The 17,506-nt window shown below is 35.7% G+C and overlaps 3 protein-coding genes across 3 annotated transcripts; 2 read left to right on the top strand and 1 right to left on the bottom strand.

Annotated features, from left to right (window-relative positions):
- The first annotated feature begins 776 nt into the window (after positions 1–776).
- LOC104884058 (uncharacterized) lies at positions 777–2,434 on the top strand. Its single transcript, XM_057390841.1, has 3 exons — positions 777–1,438; positions 1,544–1,622; positions 2,261–2,434. Exons 1-3 carry the CDS (start codon positions 777–779, stop codon positions 2,432–2,434), a joined length of 915 nt encoding a protein of 304 aa, XP_057246824.1.
- Positions 2,435–8,791: 6,357 nt separating this feature from the next.
- On the top strand, positions 8,792–10,281 carry LOC104884057 (alkane hydroxylase MAH1). Its single transcript, XM_010668649.2, has one exon. It carries the CDS (start codon positions 8,792–8,794, stop codon positions 10,226–10,228), a length of 1,437 nt encoding a protein of 478 aa, XP_010666951.2. The 3' UTR covers positions 10,229–10,281.
- Positions 10,282–14,669: 4,388 nt separating this feature from the next.
- Positions 14,670–16,559, bottom strand: LOC104884047 (serine/threonine-protein kinase OXI1). The gene is made up of 2 exons (XM_010668638.4): positions 15,887–16,559; positions 14,670–15,718 (listed from the first exon to the last, which is right to left on the bottom strand). Exons 1-2 carry the CDS (start codon positions 16,261–16,263, stop codon positions 14,800–14,802), a joined length of 1,296 nt encoding a protein of 431 aa, XP_010666940.1. The 5' UTR covers positions 16,264–16,559; the 3' UTR covers positions 14,670–14,799.
- Between the last annotated feature and the right edge of the window lie 947 nt (positions 16,560–17,506).

Genomic DNA, 17,506 nt, shown 5'->3' with positions numbered 1-17,506 from the left:
ACCATGAATAAATCAAACAGATTGTTTGTCATCAGATTAAGGAGGTGGAAACGAACAGTCTTATTATCTTTTTCATATTTTAGCATTTTGTCCTCATTCTTCTTAATAACAGTAGCAGGGAGAAGAGGATGAATCACCTGTAGCAGTAATAGCTGCAGGAGGGGTTAATAATCCTAACAAGCAGCTGGAGGTTAAGAAATTTCTGACTAAAGAAGGTTGTGGGGATTGTTGGCCTCCTTGAAACGAAGGTTAAGGCTTCAAATATGGGAAGTCTTTTACCAAAGTTTGTTTAGTGGCTGGTGTTTTACTGCAAACCTAGCTGAGCATGGAGTGGTAAAATTTTTTTGGCTTGGAATCCTAACAGTTTCCAAGTTAATATCATATTCATGAGTAGTCAACTAATTCACTATTGTATAAGCCCGTCTAGAGGGGTTGGTTCCTTCTTTTTGAGCTTAATATATGCATTGAATGATGCAGCAAGTAGGAAGATAGTGTGGAAGGATCTTTAAGAGATCTCACATAAGAATAAGGGTCCCTGGCTGATAGGAGGGGACTTTAATTGTGTCCTTAAACCAGAGGAGAGAATTGGAGCTGTTGTTAGACAACATGAGATAGCAGACCTTCAGAGATGCATGAATGTATGTGGTATGAGAGATTTAATGAGCTCTAGATGTATGTATACATGGAACAATAAGCAGCAAGAAGAGTGTAGGGTGTTTTGCAAGCTAGATAGAGCCATGGTGAATTATTCCTAGTTGGATGTTTGCCCTGGTGCTATGGCACATTTCATGCCTGAGGGGATATTTGATCACACTCCAATTGTGATAAATGTATACCCTAGTATTGAACTAGGTAAACAACCATTTAGATACTTTACTATGTGGAGTGGAGATGAAAAGTTTGCAAGAATAGTAGCTGAATGCTGGGCAACACAGGTGAGTGGAAGTAAAATGTACCAGGTGACCAGTAAATTGAAAAAAATCAAGCAAGCCCTGAAAACTCTGAATGCAGAATGCTTCTCTGATTTACAAGCTTCAGACATCAGGGCCCTGAAATCCTTACTTCAGTGTCAGGAGAGGCTTCAATCTCAGCCTATGAATATGGAGTACAGGAGGGCTGAAAGTGAGGCAGGGATCCAGTATAACTTAGTTCACAAGAAGTATTTGTTATTCTTGGCACAAAAATCTAAGATGAGATGGTGCAAGGAAGGTGATGAGAATACAAAGCTATTTCATCAATCTATCAGAGCAAGGAGGTTGCAGAACACTGTTTATGCTATACATGATGATCAAGGCAACTGGAAGGAGAACCTGGAGGAGGTGAATATAGCTTTTTTGAATTACTATAAAAAGCTACTAGGGTCAGAGTTACCTAATAGAGTTCCTGTGAAGGAGTTTGTCATTAACAAGGGACCAATGTTGAGTGAAGATCCAATGGAGTTTCTAAATAGACCCTAAACAATTAAGGAGGTAAAAAGTGCACTATTCTCAATACCAAGGGACAAAGCCCCAGGACCTGATGGCTTTGGGGGCTATTTCTTCAGGGATGCTTGGAGTATCATAGGGGAGGATGTAACTGAAGCTGTTCTGGCTTTCTTTAATTCAGGTCAGTTGCTAAAAGAGGTAAATGCTACAACTCTCACTCTTATACCTAAGATACCTTGTCCAAGTTCTGTAAAAGAGTTTAGGCCCATAGCATGTTGTAATGTGATTTATAAGTGCATTACTAAAATGTTATGTAATAGGCTTAGAGTGGTGTTGCCTGAGCTAATATCTGAGTATCAAGGGGCTTTTATTCATGACAGATTCATTGTACATAACATCATGGTGTGTCAAGATCTGGTGAGACATTATGGGAGAAAGAATGTGAAGCGTAGCTGTATTATGAAATTGGACATGCAGAAGGCCTATGATACAATTGACTGGCAGTTCCTAAATGAGATGATGGTGGCTCTTAAATTCCCAGCTCACTTTATTCACCTTGTAATGACATGTGTTAAAACCCCCAGATTTTCTTTGATGATTAATGGATCTCTTCATAGTTTCTTTGAATCAAAGAGGGTTCTGAGACAAGGGGGTCCCATTTTATGAAGACTTTAGACAATATGCCTGCATTTAGATATCACCCATGATGTAGAGGGATAAAATTATCACATCTAGCATTTGCTGATGATGTAATTCTTTGTTGTGGTGGTGAGTTCCCTTCTGTATATGTAATGCTGCAAGCTTTTAAGCTTTTCTCTGACTCTTCTGGACTCCAGATCAATAGCCAGAAGTCTGAGTTCTATACAGTAGGTATGGATGAAAGCCTAGTCCTTAGAATTAAGAATGCATCTGGCTTTAGACATAGTGAGCTCCCTTTTAAGTATTTGGGGTTCCCATATGTGCAAAGAGGATCTCTACAGTTGAATGTGGAGTATTGGTGGAGAAGATGAGTGCAAGAATTAAGGTTTGGAGTAGTGGACACCTATCTTACACTAGAAGGCTTCAACTAGTCAACTTTGTGTTGATGAGTATCCATGTGTACTGGGCTCAGGTGTTCATAATTCCAAGATGTGTCTTGCAGGATATTGAAAGAGTGTGTAGAGCATACTTATGGACAGTAATTATTACACAGCCAGAGGAGGGAATGTAGCTTGGGAAAAGGTATGCCAGCCTAAACAAGCGGGGGGGCTGGGTATAAGGCAGGTTAGGCAATGGAACAAAGCAGCTATGACAAAATATGTGTGGGCAATAGCTAGTAAAAAGGCTCACTGTGGATCAAATGGGTCAACAATGTTTACATTAAAGGGGCTGATTGGTGAACATACCAAGCTCCATAAAATAGCAGCTGGTACAGGAAACAGATATGGAAGATCAAGGAGGAAATTCAGAGGGTGTATATGCAAGGGGAGATTACCAATATGCCCAGCTACTCAGTCAAAAAGGTATATGAGAAGTTAATAGGATCCATGGAACCTGTGAACTGGGATAGATTCATATGGAATAGACTTACTATTCCAAAGCATAGAATGATAGCTTGGATGGTTATGCAGGAGAGACTCTGGACTAAGAGTAGACTGAAGCAGGCAGGTATAGTACAAGAAGATGAATGTCAGTTCTGTGCTGCAGGTGGGGAGACACATGAGCACCTGTTTTTCAGGTGTAACTACTCACATGCATGTTTACAAGATATTTTAAGATGGATTTGATACAAAACTACTCAGCAGCTGTTCCAGAGACAGATGATATTCATGAGAAGAAGCAGGAGAACTAAGTTCCAAAGATCTTTAATAGCTGCAGTGCTAATTGGGCTGATGTACCAGATATGGTAGGCAAGAAATGAGGCTTGCTGGAATGGGTTAGTTTGGAGACCTGAGAATGTAGTGAAAAGAGTTAAGAAAATGGTTGTTGATAGAATTTCTTGTATATTGCCTAACAAGATTACTGATATAGAAAGAGAATGGTTTAATGAAATCAGAGTAAATGGTGTATAGAAAGGTAGTTAATCACAAAAGAGTCTTTATAGCAGTTTTGGTTCTCTTACTAGAGGGAGGAGTCCAACCTAGTTGGTTTTCTCTTCTCTAGTTAAGATGGATTAGGATGTAATGTTCTTTGGGCGCAATATATTTCCTTAGTTAGCAAAAAAAAAAAAGTAATAGCTGCAGGACAGTCCTTGAAAAGAACGTAGTCGATGTCCAACTACTCAAAAAACATTACCAATTTTTGAGCCCAACGTTTATAATTATTTCTATCAAGAGACTCAAGCTTTGAAAGATGAGCCATGGATTTGTTTGAAACATCAGCCATTGCAAATAAGTAATTGCTTTCAAATTATTAGAAACTGACAATCGTAATGGCAAGGGAAAACTTATTTCAAGGTTGTGCCGTGGTAGGAGACCACTGACTTAAAAGCAATTACGGCTCGATAACGGTGGTAATCGATCTGGCCGGAAAGCTCCCCAAGGTGAACACAACAACCTAAACTGTCACCACTAATAGAGTAGGCTATGGAGATTAGCACGTACCCAGGAAAGAAAGAGAAGACCGCGCACCAGCTGTTCTCTACGGCGCATCAGCCCACCTCACTGCCGCCGGCCACCATATCCTCCGACAATTCTTCTTCTTCTTCTTCTTGATCATAAGGCACTGATTTTATAGGAAGAAATCAGGCAAAAACAGAAGTCAGTAAAACCGTGGAGGATATCAAGGGATTGTCATAAATACTGTAATGGTCAATACGTTACAGTCTTCAACAGTCACACACGCGCCCAGCCTGGGTCCAAAAAGATACACTAGTACAGAAAAGGCAATTTGCGTCGGATGTGAGGCGCCTATTTGCGTCGGACTTTGGTGCGACGCCAAAGCCCTCGACGCAAATGACTCAAAAATGATTTGCGTCGTATGCGGAAACGACGCAGATGGTACAGCTATTTGCGTCGCACTCGTATACGGTGCGACGCAAATGGCTGATTTTAATATAAAAAAAAACTCATTGTGCGTCGCACCCTACACAATGTGCGACGCACATTCCTATCTTAATAAAAAAAAAAAATCAGAACTAGGAAATACTGAACATTCAAAGAAAAACAAAGAGGATTCTTGAATAGTAGAAGAAGCGAATTGAACACAACAGAATAAACCAACAAAATTCATAATTTACAACTCCAACACAAAACAATGAAGCACAAAAATTCAATAATTTACAACTCGAACAATGAAAAAATCATATATTAACACAACGAGATTTAGAGTAGAGAGATGCGAAGTCGAAACAAAACGAACGTTTCTTCAATTTCCTTCCATTTCAGACGAAGAGAACTTCCAGATAAACAAAAAATAGATCTGCAAATGAAAATAAGAAAAAAAATCAATAAAAAATCAGATATAAAAAGTAAAAAAACAGAAGAACATAATTTCAGATGTACAAAACTCGAAAACAATGAAAAAATTAGATCTAAACAACGTAAAAATGAAAAAAACGAAAGGAAAAAATTGTAGATCTGAAAACATGAAAAAATGAAACAACGAAATTGTAGATTTAAACAATGAAAAAAATTAGATTTTAAACAATGAAAAAATGAAACCACAAAATTATAGATCTAAAAAAACGAACCTATTCTTCGTCTGAAATTGTAGAGAGAGAGTATGAGGGTTGTTCACTTGTTCTTCGTCGTTCGCCGGAGAGAGAAAGAGCTTGAGGGTTGTTTTTCGTCGTTGTTCGCCGGAGAGAAAGAGCTTGAAGGTTGTTCGCCCTTAGAGAGAGAGAGTGAGAGGATAATCTGCAGTTCTTCGTCGTCGTCGGCGATTCTCAATCAATCTCTTCGCCGGAAACGTAATGTGTGCACTTCGTTGATTGTAAAGAGAGAGGAGGAGATCTGAGAGAGAGAGGAGTTGGTTCTGAGAGAGAGAGTTTGAGGGTGAGGCGCGAGGGAGATAGAGTTTTAGGGTTTGAGAGAATCCCCCATTCTGGTGTGAGGAGAGAGACGCGAGGGAGAAGTGTTTTAGGGTTTGAGAGAAGGGCCGGGTTTAAGAATCGCGCGCAAGGGGTAGGTTGGGGCTTTTGGGCTGATCTGCGTCGGATGGGCCAAGGGGTCCGACGCAGATTACTTTATGCAACGCACTTGAATAAAGTGCGACGCAGATTACTTTGTTATGTGCGTCGCACTGAGAGCTTCATGCGACGCACATAAATGATTTGCATCGATTTAATGTCGCGTGCGACGCAAATAGTATTTGTGCGTCGTTTCCGTGTATGTGCGACGCAAATGGGGCGACGCAAATTGACCTTTTTCTACTAATGATAGTTAAGTTAAGTTATTTCCAAAAGCCCAAGGCCCAAGGCCCTGGCCTGGTCCGGGTGGGCGACGCGCGCGCGCGTGATAGCAAGCCCAACCCCAAGCATGATATCCAACCACAAAAGCATCTCAAATACCAACTCGATAAGAATAAGGATTGCAATATACAATAAAGTGGTTTTAATAACGGAAAACACATAATGAAATTATATGCAATAAAGTGGAGGATTTAATTATAATATTTTAACATGGAGGAGACGTAGGTCGTGTAGTATATATCGTGGTACGTGCTTTAACTTATAGAAAGATGTAGTTTATGCATGATAGTTGAGTGTCTGAATGATATACAGTGAATTTCTGCATGATATAGTCGGTGTCTGAATGACATAATGGATTGTTCAGAAATGATGTAGTTTCTACAGAGTAGATTTATGAATGATATATAGATTGTTCAGCAATATTATGTACTTTTGACCTGCTGCACACTAATGTTAACGTGAACCGGGTACGTGCAAGTCAGACTGACATGTGCTAACCACTGATCCTATCTTACCATAACGGTTTTTTCACCACGTACCCCTGAGGTTTCACGAAATGCACCAGGAATCCTCGTTATTTCAAAAATGCACCAGATGCTCTTGTGATTTAAATAAAACACACAAAATACCCTTAATGACTAACGGTGTTAAGCTTCCGTTAGCTTTCTTTACCATTTTGTCATTATTAACCCCTAACCCTAACCCTAACCTTTAACTCTAACCTAAACCCTAACCCTTAACTCTAACTCAAAACCCTAACCCTAAAATTAACCCCCCTAACCCTCCTCCACCACCCCAGCACCAAACCCTCCTCCCCCACCCCAGCACCCAACCCTCCTTCCCCACCCCCCGTAAAAGCCCCCCTCCGCCACCACCCCCCTCCTCCCCCACCCCCCGTAGCAGCCCCCTCTCCCACCACCCCCTCCCCCCACCCCTGCAGCAGCCCCCGCCTCCCCGCCCCCGTCGAATTCCCCCTTCATCCGTCAAAAACACACATGACACAACAGAACCCCTCATTCCCCCCGCAGCAGTGGGGTCGGTTGGTTGAAATCGACGCGGGTGGGGGGATTTGACGGAAATCGACAGACGTAGGGGAGCAAGGTGGGAGAAATTCGACGGAAATTGACGGGGTGGGGGGATTTGACAGGTTTCAACATGGGTGGGGGAACAGGGGTGGGGGATTTGACAGAAATCAAGGGGGGGATTCGACGGGGTGGGGGCTGCTGCGGGTGGGGTGGGGGGCTGCTGCGGGGGTGGGGTTGTGTGGGTGGGGTGGGGGTGGTGGACTATTGCGGGGTGGAGCAAGGGGAGGGGAAGTGGGGTGGGGTGGGGTGGGGTGGGGTGGGGATGGTGGACTGCTGCGGGGGTGGGGCAAGGGGAGGGGAGGTGTTGGTGGTTGGGTGGTGGTGGGATTAGGGTTTGAAGTTAGGAGGTTAAGGTTAGGTAAGGGTTTTAAGTTAAAGGGGTTAGTGTTAGTGTAAGGTTAGAAGTTAGGGTTTGGTTAGTTAATTAGGAATAATGAGGGTTAAATTAGGGTTAAGAGGTTAACTAACTCTAAAAGCTAACAGAAACTTAACACTATTAGTCATTAACGGTATTTGGTGCATTTTATTCAAATGATAAGGGTATCTGGTGCATTTTTGAAACAACGAGGGTACTTGGTGCATCTCGTGAAACCTCAGGGGTACCTGGTGAAAAAACCGTAAATTCAATCATTAATGTTTGCCTCGTTAAACACTTAGTCAGTATAGTAGGTCTTCTCCAAGCCCAACTACCGTACACCATAAAAGCTCTACTATAAAGAAGTAGGCCATATCTATTCAGTGATAGGATATCAAATTTATCATTCAAAGTGTATGCAAAGAGATAAAAATTCTTATATATAAACGGAGGTATTCCCCATAACATCTACCAACACCCAAAGCAAAATCTCCCTATAATATATATATATATATATATATATATATATATATATATATATATATATATATATATAATATATTATATATAGGGGTAGGATCTGCTGAAAACAGCTCTTAATCTGAAAACTGAAAACAAGGTAACTTTTAAGCCCTTTGGGGTAACTTTTAACACTTTTAGGGTAACTTTTGTCAGTTTTAGGGTAACTTTATTATATTTGTAGTTCTATATATTTCAAGGGTAACTTTATTTATTATAAGAGTAACTATTACCACTTTTAGGGTAACTTTTACCATTTTTAGGACAACTTTTTAGATTTTAAGGGTAACTTATTTTAACTTTGATTATAGTTAAACCTATGAAGGATTCGAACCTACATCGTTGTGTCTTATACAATGTTTTGCCAATTGAGCTAATAGGTTGTATGAATTTCGCCAAATATATGTTAGTGAGAGGAGGTAACAAAGAGCTTTAATACAGCAACTAATAACAATTTTTGAAAACTAATAAAAACAGAGTATGCTACACCATAATGAACAAGATAAAAATAACAGAGAGAACGCCAAAAGTAAAAAGTAGACAATACCACATGAAACGAAAGATTAGGAAAATTAAAATTATCAGTTTTACATCAGAGAAAGCAACAACATCCAAGTAATGTAACCATAAGATTTCAAAACACGCAATATAAAGTTACCCTAAAAGTGCATAAAGTTACCCTTGAAATATATATGAAATTACCCTAAAATTGCTAAAAGTTAGCCTAAAAACGGTAAAAATTATCCTAAAAGTGGTAATATTTAGTCTTATAATAAATAAAGTTATCCTTCAAATATATACAACTACCCTTAATATAATAAAGTTACCCCAAAACTGGCAAAAGTTATCCTAAAAGTGTTAAAAGTTACCCTAAAGGGGTTAAAAGTTACCCTTGTTTTCAGTTTTCAGCCTAAAGATAGTTTTCACGAGATCTCATTCCTATATATATATATATATATATATATATATATATATATATATATATATTATATATATATATATATATATATATATATAAATGGGTTATCTGATTATCATCACATTACTTGTTCCCTTTGTTCTATTTTGCTACTTCTTTCGTAACAAAAATGGGATCCCAACTAATTGGCCCGTTGTCGGAATGCTTCCATCACTCCTCATAAACGTCCATAGAATACATGACTTTTTCATTGAAGTTATGGATAAATCTAACTTAACTTTCCATTTGAAGGGCCCTTGGTTGGCTAACATGCACATACTTGCTACCGTTGATCCAGCCAACCTTCACCACATTTTGAGCAAGAGTTTCAGAAAATACATCAAGGGTGCTAAGTTAAATGAAATTGCTGAAGTGTTTGGTAATGGAATCATTGTTGCAGATTCACCCTTATGGGAGTACCACCGAAATGTAGCTCAATCTTTCTTGTATCATCCTGATTTCCACCATTTTTTAGTCAATATAACATGTAAAAAAATGGAAAATGGACTACTTCCAGTCCTTAACCATTTTTCTGAGCACGCAATTGAGTTCGACTTGCAAGATTTATTCTTAAGATTCATGTATGATACCATGTGTGCCATCATGATGGATCATGATCCGCAATCGTTGTCACTCAATTTGCCTCATTTTCCACTCTTAACGGCTGTGGCTGATATCACGCAAGTTATTTACTATCGTCACCTTTTACCAACACGCATATGGAAGCTTTTAAGGTGGTTGAATATCGGATACGAGAAGAAGAACAAGCTAGCATGGAATACCCTTGATAATTTCGTTTACAATTGCATAGATAGGAAGAGGGAAGAAAGGAGGAACAGAACATCTAAGCAAAAGGATCAAGACATGATTGAGGTAAGTGTCGATTTATTGACATTATTCATGGACACTGATGAAATCGCAAAAACTCCAACGCATCAAAACAATGATAAATTTTTAAGAGAGACGATTTCGAACTTTTTTCTAGCAGGAGGAGAGACCACTAGTACAGCTTTATCTTGGTTCTTTTGCCTTCTTTCAAAAAGCCCTCAAGTTGTTAAAAAAATTAAAGAGGAACTAGATTTGGTAATGCTACACATGGACAATTATAAGGATATGTTTCTAAGAAACTTCAAAGAGCTTAGTGGTAATCTTGTTTATCTTCATGCTGCAATATGTGAAACACTAAGATTGTATCCTTCGGTAGTATTTAACCACAAGTTACCAATTGAAACTGACATTCTTCCAAGTGGTCATGTAGTGAATCCGAATACGGAAATTATCTTCAACATGTATGCCATGGGAAGGATGAAATCGATATGGGGAGACGATTCCGACAAGTTTAAACCTGAAAGATGGATAGATAAAAGAGGGAAGATTGTGGCTGCCATGATCATTAGAAATTATGATATTCAGGCAGTAGAAGATCATCATCATCCTGATGCCTCGATTATCCTTCGTATAAAGCAGGGGCTTAAGGTCAAGGTGTGTCGCTATTGATATTAACTAGCTTTTATACTGGTTGTCATTGTACCTTGTTATGAGATCGATTATATATATGTTTGTGGTTGTATGAGACTATTATGATGTATAGAACTCAAATATTTTGTCCTACAATTTGTATACTACCTGTTAATCTGTTATATGCCACTTTTTATTGTAATTGGTTGAATATAATTTGCTCTATGATTATAAATCTAACAAAAATGTTGTTGGGCATAGTAATAATACCGATCAATACAATAAGGTGGCATAAAAGTCATAAACAAGTTGTGGGACTTAAAATTTTGCCGCCTTGTGATTATATGTCTATGTATGTACGTTTTCATTATTGTAATGAGAAAGATATGAGCCTCCTTTACTTTCCTATAAAATTTCACTCGTCATATAATTTTAACTTGGGTACAACATTTTACATCGTCAATTATTATGAAACATGCATAATAAAATACGCTCCAACAAGAATGATATGGACTACATAAATAATGATATGAATCTTATGTCATTTTGACATTTACTTCATGTCATTGGAGTTATTTTTACAGAAAAAGTGGTAATTTGTGGATTGTTTTACCAATTTTATGATATAACCGCTTACAATTACGCCCAAAAATTTGTGAATAAGAACTAGGTTCAGATGAATAGTCACATGTCTCTTTATTTTAAGAATCAAAGTTTCAAGGTCGGATTAATTGGTTGTAAGCCATCCTTCTACCCTCGTGACAAATGACAAGGGTTATAATTCTTTCCCCTTAAAAAATGAGATATCCAAATTTCTGCAGCTTTCACTTATACTGTTGTACATGAGATCTTCATCTTAACTTAAAAAAAATCATAGTCATATGCACATCTTTATTCTTGTGGGAATTTGTCTCGCATAGATATTACTAGTTCCTAAATACACGAAGGGAATATACAATAATACAAGCTTTAATTTATGATCCATCATGAAACATGAAATCAGTGTGATCATACATATAGTTTTAAACCCGTTCTGATTATCCATACATTAGCTAAGAAAGATCAACCTAAGTGCTAAACTTTATCGGGGTTAACACAATTCAATATCAGAGTAGAATTATATATGACATAAGCTAATTCGTTTTAGACGGAGTAGTCCACCAATCTTATAATTATATTAGTGATTTTCTTTCTATTTCTTTAATGTGGGATAATTATTTTAAACTTATATGTCTGTTATATTTTTAGCATATAGAGTTTTTGTGGTTAAGAAACTCTCAATGATTTGTCTCGTTTTCAGCCCGTTTATCATTATATCAATTGTAGGAATCTCATATAGGAAATATGGTTGTTATTGAAATTGATTTCAATTCATGGTCACCAAATCAGTATAGTCATTAAACTGACATGGAAAAGTATAAATGCAGCATAAAAATTTGAGCTCAGTCCGAGATAATCTGTAGGGACCGCAAAGGCTACACATACACTGGATGTATGTTAGCCACACATATATTGGATGTATGTGTTACTATTAAAATGTATATTATTACTATAAATAATACAAATTTAGAATGTTTCGACATATAATTTTGATTTTAACAATTTGTTCTTTATCTTTGTTTAAAAAAATATGTTTTATGAAATTTTCTTTGCTTATTAGATATGTATAGATTTCTTGTTTAAAACTATAAGAAAAGAATTGTAATTTTTTCTTCAAATTATTCATATATTAGTTTCATCTCATTCATCTTCACCATTTTTCTACTATGGATGTCTACTAAATTTTCCTGTCGTTTTCAATTTTTTAATTTGTTTGTAGAAAAATAATGGTATACTTTCATCCCTACCATGTAATAAAATTCAATTCGGAATATAGTATTTCAATCGTATATTTATTATGTAAATTCAAATATTGTTGAATAACAAAACAGGTCCAAATAATTGTAAGTTTGTATATTATTTTTTTAGTAACAATATACATTTTAGTAGTAACACATATAAAAGATATACATTTTAGTAGTAACACATACATCTAGTGTATGTGTGGCCCACATACACCGAGTGTATGTGTATCATCTCTCGTTAGGGACCTAGGGTAAACAAGCCTCGATGTTAGTGACATGATCATATCATGTCATTTGTATGAACATCCAATGTCTTAATTAGTTTTAAATTGGCAATTTAATTCGAATACGATCTAAAAATATCTGAATCAAATACTTCCTCTGTTATGTTTTAAATGAAACGTTTTTTCAAGCAACCCAACGCGTTTTTTTAATCATTAATATTTTTAGTTGTTCACACGTAAAAAATATAAAAAAGTTGTAATTTGATAGTGTGCGTCGAGACAAATCTAATAAGATCTCACTTGACTATGTTTTTTTCTATATAATGGTGATTAATTGGAATCATAATTGATTAATGAATAGTTTAATTTCACTCAATGTTTCATTTAAAATAGGACGGAGGAAGTATGATTAAATGAAAATTTTATCCTAACTAGCTTAAATTTTTCATTTAGAGGAAATATATAAAGAATATCATGTCCAGGCCCGACCTTGGGGGTTGTTTTGAGGGGAAACCGCCTAGGGCCCATCAATATAAGGGACCAGTTTTGATTGAATGCTTGTAATAAATAGGAAAAACAAGAACCATACTGGTTTGGTGGTTTACTTTATACTTGCTAGTGTAGAAGAGATGGTTGAAATCCCCTAAGGATAGAAAGTTTGCTTTTATATTTTTTTTGGCAATGATTTGCTTTTCTATATTAAACTTCATTTTACATTTTTTCATCTACATTCTTTTTATACCCTCTATTCCACAATACTTATTATACTTTTTATTTTTATTAGTCGTACTTATCCTTTGCAATATTTACTAAGTAACTTTAACTATTAAAAATCCTAGCCTCCTCTGCCCCTTCTTCAACAATTTAGAGGCTGCTATGGATGATTTCATCCATGGTAAGCCCTTTTTCCCATTTTATTTTCAGTTTTTAGTTTATTTTCTTATTTTGTTGAATAAATTAGTATCTCTTTATGAGATTTCTTCATATCCTCTTATGGGATTTTTAGTCTCTGTTGTGGAGATCTCCTTCTCCCCCATGGGAGTTGTGAGTAGGATTTTTTTATTTATAGATATGAAAAATTGTTCTCATTGGTTGAAGTTCGAGACTCCACATGAAGGTATTGGGATCTCGGATAACATGGCTCGATCAAGAATGCTCTTCCAAAACTATGTCAGAATAATAGACTTCATCATAAATAGCTGCTTGATTCAGCAAATACAAGGGGATTGTGCTGTATTACTTGATCTGGTTCATTGTAGTTTCTTCAAAGATAAATTTGTTTAACCTTGTTTAATTGTATCTTATTTTTCTTTAATATCTATTGTAGATGTCGTTTGACCTTCAATTAATAAAATTTCTCTTTAATTTAAAAAAAAAAAGTAACTTCAACTAGTTTTAGGATCTCTATGATTTGGTATAGGTTGATTTTTTTTACCAATTTACAACAACTTAAATATTTTAGGAAAAATCTATGGTAATTTTCATTTTTAGGGTAACTTCGGTTATTTTGTGAGTAAACTTATATATTTTATGGGTAACTTAATTAAGTTATTTTTAGGCTAATGTTATAAAACTAAAAGCTTCATTTGTTACCTTTCATAATCAAAAATTTTCAAAAAAAAAATATCTTTTAGAAATTTTCTTTCCAAAAATTATCTTATATAACAAATTTCTTTCAATATACTACCATTTTACCGTATATAGGATTTAATCACTAATAATTGAGTCATCATGGATTACTTTTATTTCTTCCCCTCTCGTTTCTCTCCTCTTTTCTCACTACCCCACAGGCAGCAACACATTTCTCGCTACCCCACAGGCAGCAACACATTTCTCGCTACCCCACAGGCAGCAACACCTACAGCGATTGTATTAAATATAAACTTAAAATGGTAGTATATTGAAAGGAATTTGTTATGTAAGGTAGTTTTTTGAACGAAAATTTTTAAACATTAGATTTTGAAAAAAATTGGTTATAAAAAGTAGTTCTGTGAAATTGTACCTATGCTTAAATTTTCTCAAATGTTTGTATTGTTCCTCAACAGCTGATAAAAAATATTATTTTTCAAGTTGCTTGCAATTGTAATGAGGTGAAAAGAAGAGTTAGTTCTAGTTCAGTAGTTTTTCCTAGGTATGAGCTTGTTGCTCTTTCTTTTGTTGGGAGTCTAGGGACTGTTTGAGTTTGTATTGTTGTTTGCCTAGTGATAGGTTGTAACTAAAACATATTTGTTTTGTTATCTATAATTACTTTGAATTACCAAAAAAAAAATGTAAATAATATTTATGATTGTTACATTTTAATATAAAGTTTTGACTTTTTTAAAACAAGCGATAATAACTAAGACCGACGATGTTGTAAAATTTTCTTTCAGAAATTTCAGAAAAAGTGTTAAAGTGTCCCAAAAACAACCATGAAAAATAAACTTATATTTTTGGTTTTGTTTATTTCTCTTTTACAAAACAATGATTAATTGAATTTCTAACACAATGAATGGATCATACAAAAAGGTTCCATGGTGTTAACAAGCAAAGAATATGCTAGTTAGAAGACCAAAAAATTACCTAACATAGAAGGTTGTTGCAACCCACATACCTTTTTTATGCTTTCTTCATGCATTTTACTACTACTATTCTTACAATTTTCATTTCCCTCAAATTTCTTATTACTTTCACTAATATTTTTAAGCACCTCTTCTTTTTTAAATATTCCATAAATAACAGACTCCACATCAATTGCTTTTATTCCATCTATACCCTCCTCTTCCACCTCTTTCTCTAAAGGAATAAAAGGAGGCCTTTCTAGCCGTACGATCATATCCCAATCTACCCCCTTGAAAAAATTGTGGCCCTTGATTCCCTCTAATGATATTCTCTGCTTTGGATCTTTCTCAAGTAATTTCCTAATCAAATCTCTCAACGGCGTCGTTTCACCAACCAACTCAGGTGACTTTGATAATATTCTATAAAAAGTTTCTTTCCTATTTGCCCCTCTAAACGGTGTCGTTCCATACAACATTTCATGTAAAACGACACCAAAGCTCCACCAATCTACGGCGAAATCGTGACCGTTCCCTTGAATGATCTCTGGTGCCACGTATTCCTCAGTCCCAACAAACGAGTTGGACTTCCCGACCGAGTCTGACTCGGACGAGTTGCCCGACTCGTCCCCTGTTTTACTCGAATACACCGAATCTTCCGCTGAAATCCCAGATTTACTGCATTTGTAAAAGGAATATAATCTGGGTAAATGGGATCTTTTCCTTTCTAACTCGGGTTTCTTCAATGAGTCGTGACTCGGCCGCTTCGGTGATTTCGGAACGAGTTTGGTTGAGAGATCAAAATCCACTAGCATTAAATGCCCATTTTCTTGAATTAACATATTTTCTGGCTTTAAATCTCTATACACTATTCCTTTTTTATGCAAATACTCCAATGCCAAAACCATCTCAGCCCCATAAAACCTGAAACCAGAATTAGCAACTTTGTTAGGACTTGTTCTTTATTGTTTTTTGTATTCTTTTCAATTTTTTCTGGAAACAATTGAAAATGAATCTGAGGGAAAAATGTTGGCAACCATTTATAACAAAAAAAAAAGCTCTGAAATTTGAGAGATTATATAAAAAATTTACCTGATAATATCATCGGAGAACATCTTTTCAACTTGTTGCTTCCTCAATAAATTAAGACTACCACCTGTGCAATAATCAATTGCATACCCAAAAACATTTTCTGTTTCAAGAACTCCTTTAAGTTTAGGCAAAAGTGGGTGATCAAATTCCTTTAAAACTTGTTGTTCAAAAAATATTCTGTTTTGCACTTCAACCCCATTACTCTGATTCACCCTTTTGCTTTTAATGGCAGATTTCAACACCACTTTTAATGCCAAATCTTCGTCTAAACCATCAATTTTAACGTGAAAAACCACGCCTTTTGCTCCTCTTCCAACTGGGCCAAAAACTTTCAATTGATTTAATTCCAAAATTGGCACAATTGATTCTTCTTTCATCACTTTCCCTGTTTCTTCTCTCCTAGATAGCCGATTTTTGAATGAAAAATATTGTGCAATTTGATTTCCTAAAATGTGGGATTGTCTGTTATTTATTTATTTTGGGTTGGTGTTTTTTTTTTTCAAGTGGGAGAAAGTCAAGATTTTTGGCTTGGTGAGGAAGAAATTGAAAAGGAGGGTACGAAGAAATGAGGGAATGTTTTGTGGAGAGGGGAAAGAAGAGAGCTTAAAAGGGGAGGAATATGAATATGATGTTAGGGAATACGTAATGTTTGTGCCTTGTTTTCTAGAAGCTGACTCGTGAAAGGGAGAAAAAATGGTAAAATATGTGATTATTGCAAAAGGAGAGAAATGTGCTTGGTCATACATTATTAGTTTAGGAATATACTTCATATGGTGATTTGTTTCGTAAAGCAAGTTGTTGTGTTGGTTATGTTTGACTTATGAGTTAGGGAATTGAATGTTCATTAATATAAAGGTTTAAGACTATTACAAAAGAAAGTTAAGTGGTTGGATGTGAGTTTTTCTTTTCACATATACAATACTAGCCTTATATGCATGTTATGTTGCGAAGTAGTTATTTTAAATATATTGTATAATTATATCTAGTAATAATTTGAATGAAAAATTATGTACAAAGTTTTATTAAGAAAAATCTTTATTATATAGCAAAAATAATTAAGAAAGTAAATGAACATCTAAAATATTATATTTACTTATGTAATTTCCCTTCATGTTGTTTGCCTAACCACATGCACTCCTCTGTCCAATCGGCATGCATCACATAACTAATAGTCTAAGATTGTTCTTGAGGTAAAAATCAATAAAAACCTTTGCACCTAAGGGCCTGTTCTCCCCAGCTTATTTTCAGTTCAGTTCAGTTCAGTTCAGCTCTAATAAGTTCAGTTCAGTTCAGTTCAGCTCCAATAAGTTCAGTTCAGTTCAGCTCCAATAAGTTCAGTTCAGTTCAGTTCAGATCAGTTCAGTTCAGTTCAGTTCAGCTCTATTCTTTTATAACCATTTTGTTAAATATTATTATTATTATGTTGATATAATTTATTTTACTAATTACTATTATTATTATTATTATTTAAATATATATCATTACTATTAAGTATTATTATTATTATTATTGTTTCTATATATTTTTTTTATTGTAGCTTTACTAATTATTATTACTATTATTATTAGGAGGAACATGGTTTAGGTCAAAGCACAAATAAACCCACTTTTTTTAGCCCAT

This window comes from Beta vulgaris, chromosome 7, assembly GCF_026745355.1.
Source record: "Beta vulgaris subsp. vulgaris cultivar EL10 chromosome 7, EL10.2, whole genome shotgun sequence".
Lineage (NCBI taxonomy): Eukaryota > Viridiplantae > Streptophyta > Magnoliopsida > Caryophyllales > Amaranthaceae > Beta > Beta vulgaris.
Note: the sequence above shows the minus strand (reverse complement) of the source record. Positions and strands in the feature narration are given on the sequence as shown.

Bases quoted from the DNA above. Each gene is read 5' to 3' on its own strand.
- LOC104884058 (XM_057390841.1), top strand. From the start codon at position 777: ATGGCACATTTCATGCCTGAGGGGATATTTGATCACACTCCAATTGTG. The intron at 1,439-1,543 runs GTTTCTAAATAG...CTATTTCTTCAG, and splicing joins TTGAGTGAAGATCCAATGGA to GGATGCTTGGAGTATCATAG. The intron at 1,623-2,260 runs GTAAATGCTACA...TCTGGACTCCAG, and splicing joins CAGGTCAGTTGCTAAAAGAG to ATCAATAGCCAGAAGTCTGA.
- LOC104884057 (XM_010668649.2), top strand. From the start codon at position 8,792: ATGGGTTATCTGATTATCATCACATTACTTGTTCCCTTTGTTCTATTT.
- LOC104884047 (XM_010668638.4), bottom strand. From the start codon at position 16,263: ATGAAAGAAGAATCAATTGTGCCAATTTTGGAATTAAATCAATTGAAA. The intron at 15,719-15,886 runs GTAAATTTTTTA...TTCTGGTTTCAG, and splicing joins TTCTCCGATGATATTATCAG to GTTTTATGGGGCTGAGATGG.